This window comes from Perognathus longimembris, chromosome 15, assembly GCF_023159225.1.
Source record: "Perognathus longimembris pacificus isolate PPM17 chromosome 15, ASM2315922v1, whole genome shotgun sequence".
NCBI classification, from domain to species: domain Eukaryota; kingdom Metazoa; phylum Chordata; class Mammalia; order Rodentia; family Heteromyidae; genus Perognathus; species Perognathus longimembris.
Window position 1 is genome coordinate 29967943 of NC_063175.1, and position 12065 is coordinate 29980007.

Sequence of the window (12065 nt, forward strand, 5' to 3'; positions counted from 1 at the left end):
AAAATGTGGTATATTTGTAGAATGGATTATTATCTGTGAAAATGAATAAAATTCTGATACATGCCGCAGAACGCATGAACCTTGAAAAGCCATACACAGTGGCCACATATTGTATGATTTAATTTATATGAAATGCACAGAAAAGGCAAATACTTAGCATCAGGAAGTAGATTAGTAGATATATTTATAGATGGCTAGGGCCTAGAGGAAGGAGAGAATATGGAGAGTGCCTGTCATGAGCATAAAGTTTTGTTTTTTTCTGTGATGATGAAAATCTTCCAGAGTTAGATAGTGGTGATAGTTGTGCAATTCTGTGAACAAATTAAGAATCATTGAAATATATATCCTAAAAGATTTAATTGTAGAGTACATGAATTTTATCCAAAAGTTATTAAATAAATAAATATTATTATATTAAATATTAAATAAATTTTTAAAGCTGTTATTTTTATATGCCATTGACGACAAATTCAAAAAATGGAAAAAAATGATTACATATTAAAAGTTCTTGAATTAAAAAAGGAAATGATGCACAGTATTTAGTAATACGTAGTATAAAGTTTAGATAACTAAGGTTGTGGGACTGTTGTAGAGAGAGAGACAAAAACAGATTAAGGTCTAGAAAGAGACCTAAACACCTATTTTAGGAAATAATATATATTAAAATAATAATATATTATTTATATTACTATGTATAGTAATATTACTTAAAAAAATAGTTCTCCTCAGATCATGATCTAGGCCCATATCCCTACCACCTCTAATTGTGATACCCTGTCTGAAAAATATGGAAAAGAATTGGGGGTGTCAGTGAAGTGGCCCAATGCCTAGCTAGCAAGCATAGGCAAAGACTTTAAAACCCAGTATTGGACCATCAAAAGGAAATCAGAGGCTCCATTAAAAGACTGGAAAGTGGGCACAGGAGAAACAGAAGACTGCCCAGATAAGGAAGATTTCTTTTTGCCAATTATAACTTTTAGATATTTTTCTGATTTTTCATTATTTTTATATTCTATTTATTGTGTGTTTCTTATGTTCCCCCATTTTCTTCTTCTTTCTTTTTCTTTTCTATCTCTCCTTCTTTATTTTGATTTTATTTTATTTTATTTTAATTCTTCTTTTTCTACTTCATCCCTAGATACATAGACAACCATGTTTTTTAGGCCTCCTTCCTCATCAGGACAGACAAAATTCAGTCTCTGGTTACCAAAACCTCCACCTCTCAAGCTTAGTACCCTCAATTTTGGTAGTATTCTTCTATACCTATATTGTTGTTTGCTTGTTTGTTTTGTTCTTTGTTTTAAGTTTTTTTTTTGTTTCCATTTCCTGGAGTTTATTTTGATAAATATTATTTTATATGATCAGAAGGACATAAGAATTGCACCTTTGTCATTTGTCTCTGAGCTAAGCTTACCTCGCTTAACATGTTTTGTTCTAGATTTCTTTTTTTTTTTTCAAATTTTTATTATCAAACTGATGTACAAAGAGGTTACAGTTGTTTTAAGTTTTTTATTTCCTTTTGGTTATTACCTTTTTAAAACTTTTTTACTCTTTTCCACTTTCTCATTTCTCTGAGTTTAGATTTCAATCATCATCCCTCTGTTCCTTTCATCCCCTTCATTTTGCTACTCTTAACTTCTCCTCCTAGCACTTCATAGTCTACTGATTCCGGATTACTGACTATCTAGATAGATGGTATCTGTAGTCAGTCCAAGTATGTCAAAGGGATTCATTGAGCAATCTTTCAGTCAGATAGATCTAAATGAAAGGACTGATTTTTCCCCACCGGTTATAACTGTATTAAAAAAAAGAAAAGAAAAGAAAAAAACAGTATTCTCCCCCTCCCCCCAAATAGTGCTTGTCATGCAGAAATATAGATTACCTATCACATGGTAATATTCAATACCTAGCCTATTTATCAGTTGGCAGTTATTTGTGAAAAAATTATTTCTGGCAATCTAAAGTACAGAGGAATTTTCAGGAAAGATATTAGTATCTCAGCATCAATAGAAAACCCATCTCAGAAGATGAAAGAAGCATAGGCCACTAAGGAGCCTCCAAGTGCCACAGGAATAAGGATGTCCCCAATCTGTTGTTGCTGCTCAGGACTGTAGGCCCACACTTAAACCATGAATAAAATCTAATAGTCTCTGTGTTTCTGTCACTCCTCCTACTCAGACTGGGGCAGAGAAAGGTCTGTCCACATTCAGCTACTGGGGTAGGATAGGATGCAGACACGGTGGCATCAACCAGGTAGGAAGGTGTCCAAGTGCACGAGAGCCAGAAATGACAGATTTCCACTAACATTTGGAGATTAAAATTAGAACCATACTTTATATCATAGACCCAAAATAAATTCCACATGGATCCAGAATTTAAATGTAAAACTTGAGATCATGAAAGTACTTAAAGAAACTACACATGAATATTTATGTGGTCTTGGTTAGGGGAAGTTGCTAAACATGATATAAATACCAGAAAGTCATTAAAATATTGGTAGAGAATATTAAACAACCCAGAAAGGAAATCATGGTCTGTTAAGTTAAAAACAGAAGTTTAGGGCTGAATGTATATACTTCAGTAGTAAAGTGTTTGCCTTGCATGCTCAGGCCCTGGGTTTAACTTTAGTGTTACCAAAAAGGACTAGAGTGTTATAGAAAGAAAATAACCGGTGATGAGCTCTTAGATTATGATACTAGAGATGATTTTGCCTTCCTTCTCTCGTATATTGAAATAAATTGGCTGGCTGGCTTGCTGGCTGGCTGGCTGGTTGGTTGGTTGGTTGGTTGGTTGGTGAGAATACAGTGTCAAACTTCTCACAAGTAAACAACCTCACAGAGCAAGTAATGAGCCAACATGTTTCCATCCCCCACTCGTGTAAGTGATGTTATTAGGATTTGTTCCCCTTGGTAACATTTCAAGAGGAAGATCTGAATCATTGAATGCCCCTCCCCGCAGTTCGTGATGTTTCTCTTATCTCTCCCAGTGTTTATTGTTTTGTTTTTGTTTGTTATAATGTGCTAATTTTAAGAGACCCATCTGCTTCATGAGAAACTTACCAGTTAGGATGCTTACATCTAAGAGGAAGACAGATGCAGAAACTCTGCAGATTTTATTATGGTTTATATTTCTTATACCCCTACCTGTAAACTAGGCGTTGTCCCAACATTTCCTGCTCTATACCTTATAGTGTCTTTTCCATTCTGTCGCAGTAAAGAGTGCTCTACATCTGTTGGGCATAAGCGAAAGAGAGAGTTGTATCTGACAGTGAATTAGTTGCCCACATAGGAGCAAAACTTCTCACAGAAGCCTCAGAGGCAAAGGATGAGGAAAAATCCTGCACGTTCCAGAAAGTCCAGTCTGCGCATGTAGAAACAGACCAAGCAAGCCAGACCCAGAAAAGAAATTTAAAAGGGCTACTTCTTCCCATTCTTGCCACTCATTACTTTTCTTTCTTGTAAAAGAAAAAAAAATCATTGTGCCTTTGGATTTAGTCTATTCTGTTAACTTGCAAATCAGGTAAACATGATCTTACTAGAAATTTCTAGTTGAAAGTTTCATGTTCTAAAAAAGGCTTTTATAAAAAAAAAGTTTTTCTATGACCATTTTCTCAGAGGACTCATAGAACATTTCTGTTATGTTTCTTTTTCAGTCATAAACAGCATGATTCTGAACTTTTGTAAGTTTCATGTTCTCCCTGTCTTCATGTTTCATGTTAATATCAGGACCCTATTGCCCTGGGCTAAAATTAAATTACTATGCATCTGTTTTGGATAGTAGATGGCTTTGTACTACAGTTTTCACCCCTGTTATTTTGCAAGATGGATAGAAGGTAGCTTGAGAGTATGTATTGCTTTGAGCTACATATTTCTTGAGAAGTTTTCTCATGTTTCTCTCATTGTTGACATGTTCTATACTTTTCCCTTACTTACTTATTTTGATGGCATGGAGCAGAATGATAGGTAGGCAGAAGAAAGCCGTGTTCCTTTTTCCTAGAAGGTGCTCAGAAGTTATTCTAACCCTTGTTCCCTTGTTTTGTACAATTGATGTGGATTCCTGTGGTGCTGCATGCATATCTTATAATACGCAGTGTTCAGGATTAGGAAGTGGCAAGTCCTGCATTGTTGCGGCATTCTCTGACACCTCGTCCTTGTGGGTGAGGTGAGGTGGCTGGTGGTGGTTGGCTGAGGTGTCAGAGACTAAGAGCAGTGGTAAGAAGAGCATGTGCAGCCAGAAGAGCTTGGTATGATGGTGCCTCCAAGCCTGGTCATTTTCCTACCTCACAACCCTCCAGTGCTTCAGGGCCCAGCAAGACTCACACATGTGCTTCTCTTGTCTCTTTCCAGGAGCAGCTTATTGCCAGTTCATGGACATGCTCTTCCCAGGCTGCATTAGTTTGAAGAAAGTAAAATTTCAAGCAAAATTGGAACATGAGTATATTCACAATTTCAAACTTCTGCAAGCATCGTTCAAGCGAATGAACGTTGATAAGGTATGAAACTCCCTGTACCTCTATAATAAAATGTACTTTTCAAGCCTGGAACCAGTGGCTCATGCCTGTAAGCCTACTTACTCAGGAAGCTGAGATCTGAGGATCATGGTTCAAAGCCAGCCTGGGCAGGAAAGTTGGGGCAACTCCTTATCTCCAATTAATTTAAAAAAAATTGAAATTGTGGCTAACGTGGTAGAGTGCTAGCTTTGAGCAAAATGCTTAGAGACAGCACCCTAGGACCTGGCACCCAAAAATTAAATAAATAGATAGATAAATAAATAAATAAAATGTACTCGTCTTCTCTTAGAATTGTTTTCTATCAGAAATGCAAAATCTATAAACTTGTAAATGAGAATATCTCTGATATCTCAACAAGTTGGAGTCTGTAAAGCATCACCCTAACTTCCCATATTTGCATGAAATTTTAATTTAAACAGATTATCAAAACTTGCAACCATTTGAGTAAAACTTTTAACAGAAATTACAAGTGTTTAGATGTTAATAACTATGTTTACTATTGCAGAGGAGAAATTTCTATGTTTTCCAGATGCTTCTCTGGTTCTTTGTATATTTGTTCCAGGGAAAAACATCTTATTGTGGCATAGCATGATCCTCAATCCCAGCTCATTATGGAACAAGTCACTTGAATTCTCCCACTCTGAGTTTACTCACCTATAAAAGAAGTCTAGAAATCTCTTGCTCATAGTCAGGAAGTTGAAATAAAGGAATGCATGTAAAACTGCCCAGCATTAGTCGGGCACTAGTGGCTCACGTCTGTAATCTTAGCTCTTCAGGAGGCTGAGATCTGAGGATCACTGAATGAAGCCAGCCCAAGCAGAAATGTCCATAAGACTCTTATCTCCCAATAATTACAAAAAAGAAAAAAAAAAAAGATGGAAGTGGAGCTGTGGCTCAAATGGTAGAGTACTAGCCTTGAGCAAATAAGCTCAGGGACAGTGCTCAGGACTCTCTCTCTCTCTCTCCCCCCTCCCCTCCCTCTCTCTTTCCTGCACACACACATATGCATGCAAGCTGCAAGCCTGAGGAGGGGGGAGCACAATGACCACAGCAGCTGGGTGCCAGTATCTCATGCTGTGATCCCCCAGCTACTCCGAAGGCTGAAATCCAGAGGCTCAAAGTTCAAGACCAAGTTAGGCAGAAACATTTGCTAGGCTCCATCCCCAAGTTAACTGGCAAAAAGCTGGACTGAAGATGTGGCTCAGGTGGTAGAATGTCAACTAAGCAAGTAAGCCGAACAAGCATGAGGCCTTGAGCTCAGGCCCCAATACTGAAGGAAAATACGATTCCAGCACTGTAAATACCCTGAGATTCTTAGTACTGGTTCATAATTTTCCCTTTTTCCCCCTTTGAATTTTCTTAATTTTGTCCAAAAATGATACAACTGGAGTAAGATGTTAGAGTCCTTTATTCCCCTATAAGAAACTATTAGCTAAAACTACTCAATCTTGTTTTTGCATATTGACTGCTACTCAGATACATGCTTATTAATTCACATTCTTTATTTAGGGTATGCCTCTTTGAATAAATAAACTTGAAAAGAATAGATTTTCAAGAAAGAAAAGAGATAAAGCCAGAAGGGGAGAAATTAAAAGCTTTCTTTGTAATAAATAGATTGTAGCAACAATACATAGACCACTAGGCTATAAAAGATAGGCATGTTGTCACTCATCATATTGAGTTCACATCCCTCATTAGGATAAAATTCAGGTCAAAGCTGTAGGTATGCAGCCCTCCAGTGTCATACAAAAGTGATTGACAAACGACTGATCTCCAGAAGTGTGCAATCTTAATGTACAGTGATGAGAAGCTGTTATTTTATGATCTCTTCATTAAAAGCTTGATGGAAAAAAAATAGGCATTAAAGAGACGAAGAGTTTGGTGAAATATCTATATTGAGTGTGGTATTGGGATTTTAACTCAGAGCCTTACACTTGCAAGGTACTTGAGCCACATCTCTAGCCCTTTTTACGTTGGTTATTTTCCACATTGGTCTTGCTTTTTGCCTGGACTGCCCTGGAACAGACACATACTACCATGCCCAGCTTTTTCTGTTGAGATGGGGATCTCACAAACTGTTCCCTCCCACCTCTGGTTGGCATGGGACTATGTGTGATCTTCCTGATCTCAGTCTCACAAATTGCTAGGATTAAAGATGTGAGCCACCACACACAGCTATATCTTTTTTAAAAAATTTTATTTTTTTGCCAATCCTGGGAAAACTCAAGGCCTGAGCACTGTCCCTGGCTTCTTTTGCTCAAGGCTCGCACTCTACCACTTAAGCCACAGCACCACTTCTGGATTTTTTTATATATGTGGTACTGAGGAATCGAACCCAGGGCTTTATGTATACGAGGCAAGCACTCTACCACTAGGCCATATTACCAGCCCCCACAGCTATATCTTTTTATTGAATATAATTTATTTCCCTCCTAAGTAAATGCATTCTTATCAAAATGTTAAATCAGCTAGCTACACCTTTTCTTAGAATTTTTATTTCAAATTATGTAGTCTTGAGCCTGTAATCCACCTGTAATCCAGCTAGTCTGGAATCTGAAGCAGGATGATCACGTAAGGTCACGAGTTTGATACCATCCTTGAAAGCATAGCAAAACTCCATCTAAATGTACTTTAAATAAAATGTACTTCCTCTGTAACACCTTAGTCTTTTACAATGGCTAGTTTCTGGTCAGGTGTTAACATATGTATTCAAAATCAGATTCTCCTTAATTTTATGAGTTAACAGCACTTTTGTCTCTTTCGGTTTTCTTTTTTTTTTTTTTTTCCAGCCCTGGGGCTTGAACTCAGGGCCTGAGCACTGTCTCTGGCTTCTTTTTGCTCAAGGCTAGCACTCTACCTCTTGAGCCACAGTGCCACTCCGGCTTTTTCTGTTTATGTGTTGCTGAGGAATCGAACCCAGAGCTTCATGCATGCAAGGCGAGCACTCTACCACTGAGCCATATTCCCAGCTCCTGTCTCTTTCAGTTTTCTATCTATGCTTCTGCACTGGAAAACAAATGAAACACTAGTCCATAGGTTTATTGAAGGCACTTGCTATATACCAAATGAATAATTCTGTATCTCTAGCAATGTGTATACAAGAGGATGGATGAACACTTGTTAAGCATGTCAAAGAAAAATTCTTGCAGTGGAAGGAGCCTGGCCTCAGTACCCTTGTTGGCTTCTCTTGCTTTAAAATGCTGTGAAACAGTGTTGTATTCTCCTATTATGTCTGTCACAGCCCAAGAGTATAACAAGGCCCTTTCTGTGCAAAGTTTTGCTCGCCACCTCAGATTTGCAAATTAGTCCCCTGAAATGTAACATTCTTACAGAGAATGTAAACCTAAGTCAGCAGAAGCAAGTGCATTTTGCCAGGTGCTGGTGGCTCACATCTATAATCCTAGCTATTCAGGAGGCTAAAAACAGGATTGAGGTTCCAGACCAGCCTAAATTGAAAAGGCCACAAGACTCCCATCTCCAAAATAATCAGCAAGAAACAGGACTGAACACACAGTTCAAGTGATAGAGCATCTACCTAGCAAGCAAGAGACCCTGATTCAAACCTTAGTATTGCCAAAAATTTTAAAAAGGAAAGGCCTCCTTTCAATTGCTCACATACCACTGTCATTTAAAACTATAAATTTCCATGCCTTACAAAAAAAGTACAATAGTCTGTTAATGAGCCTTACACAATAAAAAGCCACTATGCTGTCACTTCCTAGTAATCAATCAATAGCTGCATAAACAAGAAATTAAAACTTAGAAGACATAAAAGTAAGTTAATAGTACATGGAAGGTCATTTGAGTGCATCTGGGCAGAATTCTTCCAGAGAAAGGAAGGAACTATCAACACCAAAGTCTCCAGTACCAGAAGAATCTTTATGAGAAATATGGTTCCTTTCATAAGCTTGCTTTTTTTTATTTTGTCCTGTACTTGGTTTAATTTCTCTTTTAACTGAAAAAATATTATAACTAATAATTCACTTAATGGATCACTGAAAATGCTCCTGTTGCTTTTTCTCTTTCCATTGACATTGATATTTACAGTCTTTCTACAGTTTTTCAGTGGTTCTGTTGATGCACTTTAGGACATTGATGGCATAGAGATCCAGAGATGGCAAAGCACTGCAGCAAGTTGATTTTATGCAGCTTTCATTCAAACATCACACAATGACGTATGGTGCCCTGGGCACTGGGCTTCTTACTGCATCTCATGCTTACACATTTACAACCTCACACACCTTAGTTTGATCACTCTCTCATGGTTCTCATTGAACTAGAATCTTCATCCAGAAAGGGGTGAAGTAAAATCTAGTAATGGTGCAGTACCTTTCCATTTTTCTTTGAAAATAGTGGCCTAATGAATTTCAGCTGAGCAATCAAATCCCATTTTTTTCCTTGGTCTTCCAGTGCATTCCTATATTGCTATAGGTCAGCCACCTATAGGGAATGCTGGCAGTCTTCTGGTTGCAGTAGGCAAGGTTGCCCCATGAAATGCTTAGCTTCCTCTCCTGGGATCTGATGTGAATGTTATGTGCCTCCTCCAGGCACCTCCCCTCAGCCCTTAGACAGTCTACATCTCTTTTCCTCTCCACTCTCAGGGAGTGTGCTCCTGGGTGGTCCAAGAATTTCTGGGCCCTAGATTGAGGTTAGTTGTTTTCATACTTGTCTTTTTATATTGTAAATGAGCTCTGGCAAAGCTTTTTGTTTCATAGGAACCATTGGCTTGGTATCCATTTGTATTGACTTGAATCTTATTCATTTGTACTCTTTAGTAGTTATAATCCTTATAAGTAAGCATTTATTCCAATACAACTGAGTCAAATGCGACAAATACCAAGTATAACCTCCTGGCTTGTGTCTCTGTGGGAGATGCTTTAACAATAAGAATTCTGTAAGGAAGATCATCTAAGCTGCTCTTTTATTCTTTTTTTTCCCCCTTTTTTATTGATTTGGTTTGGTTTTATTTACTTTTCTTCTTAATGAAATTGGGCCCCACTATATGTAACCCAGGCTGCCCTTAAATTCACTATCCTTCTGCCTCAGCAGCCTGTGTGCTACGATTACAGGTGTGTACCACCACACCTGGCAGATTAGTCCCTCCTAACAATTAAGAATTATGTTTTTAGTCTAGTTTGTTCAGAAGCATTAAATATTCCCAGAGACTCAACTATGTGGTTCTTGGATAAGTTCTTTGACTATATTAGATGGAAAAAAAAATCATGTTCCTTGTAGCATACAGCTGGCTACGAAGGAGATCATGAGTTGCAGGCAAGCAAGGATATTTAGGGAGCACTTGAGTTGTGTTAAATACCAGCAAGCCTCGGGCTCATGGCTCACAGTTTTTTCCCATTGCAGGTGATTCCAGTGGAGAAGCTCGTGAAAGGACGCTTCCAGGACAACCTGGATTTTATTCAGTGGTTTAAGAAATTCTACGACGCTAACTATGATGGGAAGGAGTACGACCCTGTTGAGGCACGACAAGGGCAAGATGCAATTCCTCCCCCGGACCCTGGTGAACAGATTTTCAACCTGCCCAAGAAGTCTCACCATGCGAACTCCCCCACTGCAGGTACTGTCTCAATGAAGTCAAGGAATTGCCTCCATTGTAGAAAATGTGAAAATGGTTCAGCCCCTCCTGCATTTCACTTTTTGTCTGTGATTTGGTTCTTCAAACCATCCATGTTTTAATGTTTTAGGATGGTTTTTATTAATAGTCTGTGTGACCACATTAATCTTCCTATGGCCCATTTGTTACTAAAAGGATATTCTAGAGATAGATTTTCTGTCTAGTTTTTCTGGGAAAATTCAAATAGTCTTGTTTAGATTTTGACTGAATTATTTTTACTGGCAGTATAGCCCATAATGTGAATTGACTTATGCAGTTAAATCTGGATGATTCCTTCTCATCTTTCAAAGGAAATTTATGATCTGTACATCTTGTCTCTTGTAGAGATAATATCAATTTTATGTGGTAAAGTAAAATGGAATGATACCTCATTTAGTGAAGTCATTGAGGATAAACACCTAGAACTTTATTTTTTTTAATTTTTGTGGATACAAAAATAGATTCTCTAAAGTATATTATAAGCATCCTTTCCATAAAAAAGAAGACTTTACCAAGTAAAACATGTTCTTCTGGAACTGAGTCACTATTCTAAATACCATTTGGATACTGGGCAGTTAAACAGTGAGAGTTTCAGAACCATTTATTTCAGTTCAAAGTGTAGAACCCATTGTTCAAACCTATAAAATCAGTTTCCTGTTCAAAGCCCTTATTTATGCCTCACCCCTAATCAGAACAAGTAAGACATGGTAAATAGTACCAACTAGGTGGTAAAATTGTGTAATAGTAGTTTTCGTTACTGTTAAGAAACCTTTTTCTGCTGGCAGCAGTAGATCATACCTATAATCCTAGCTACTCAGGAGACTGAGTTCTGAGGATCGCAGTTTGAAGCCAGCCTGGGCAGGAAAATTTATGAGATTCTTATCTCTAATTTGCCACAAGAAAACTGAAAGTGGCACTGTTTCTCAAAGTGACTGAGTACTAACCTTGAGGGGAAATGTTCAGAGACAATACTCAGATCCTGAATTCAAGCCTCACAACTGACCAAAAAAAAAGCTCTTTTCCCCATTTTATTTCTAGATTGATAGTCATAGTTTAGGAAAACTGGGATTCTTGTCATTCTGGCATTTTTAAAGTTATCAAAATCCTTTTAAAGTATTTATTTTAAAAATATCATTTTAAAGATAACAGGATTGATGTATGTATTTGCCAGTATTTTAGATGGATTTTTTTATTCATTTGGATAAATTAAAATAGGAATAGACAACCCAGGAAAATATGGAGAAATAAAATAGGTTGGATATTAGTAATGGTAGATACTGATATGAAAAGGAGGAAAAGTGTTAGTATGACTTCTTGGTTTGTCTCACACACTAGGAAGGATGGGGATATTGTTCAGGAGGTATTGAAAGAAACAGGTTTGCAAAGAAATCTCAAGTTTGTTTTGACAAACTAACCTGGAAATTTCTTTGCATCATCTAAGAGGAAACTAAGTTGACAATTCATGGGTATTGTGCATATATGCCTATGTGCACGCGGAGTTGGGGCTCAGAAAGCCTGGAGCTGGAGGTAAACATTGAATACAGTCTGCTAGAAGTGAGAGCCTTAGCTAGGCACCAGTGGTACCTGCATGTAATTCTAGCTACTCAGGAGGCTTGAGATCTGAGGATTTCAGTTTGAAGCCAGCCTGGACAGGAAAGTCTGTGAGACTCTTATTTCCAATTAACCACCAAAAAGCCAACAGTGGGGCTGTGATTTAAGTGGTAAAACACTAGCTTTGATTTTTTTTTTTTTTTTTTTGGCCAGTCCTGGGCCTTGAAATCAGGGCCTGAGCACTGTCCCTGGCTTCCTTTTGCTCAAGCTAGCTCTCTGCCACTTGAGCCACAGCACCACTTCTGGCCGTTTTCTGTATATGTGGTGCTGGGGAATTGAACCCAGGGCCTCATGTATACAAGGCAAGCTCTCTTGCCACTAGGCCATATCCCCAGC

General features: G+C 37.9%; 1 protein-coding gene across 5 annotated transcripts in view; it reads left to right on the forward strand.

The window, feature by feature from the left end:
* Positions 1-12065, forward strand: part of Mapre2 (microtubule associated protein RP/EB family member 2) — a 148091-nt gene that overhangs the window by 102153 nt on the left and 33873 nt on the right. For all 5 annotated transcript variants that reach the window (XM_048363661.1, XM_048363660.1, XM_048363658.1 and 2 more), the window contains 2 exons: positions 4347-4492; positions 9869-10082. In XM_048363661.1, coding sequence (XP_048219618.1) covers positions 4347-4492; positions 9869-10082 — 360 coding nt within the window. The remainder of the gene's footprint in view (positions 1-4346; positions 4493-9868; positions 10083-12065) is intronic.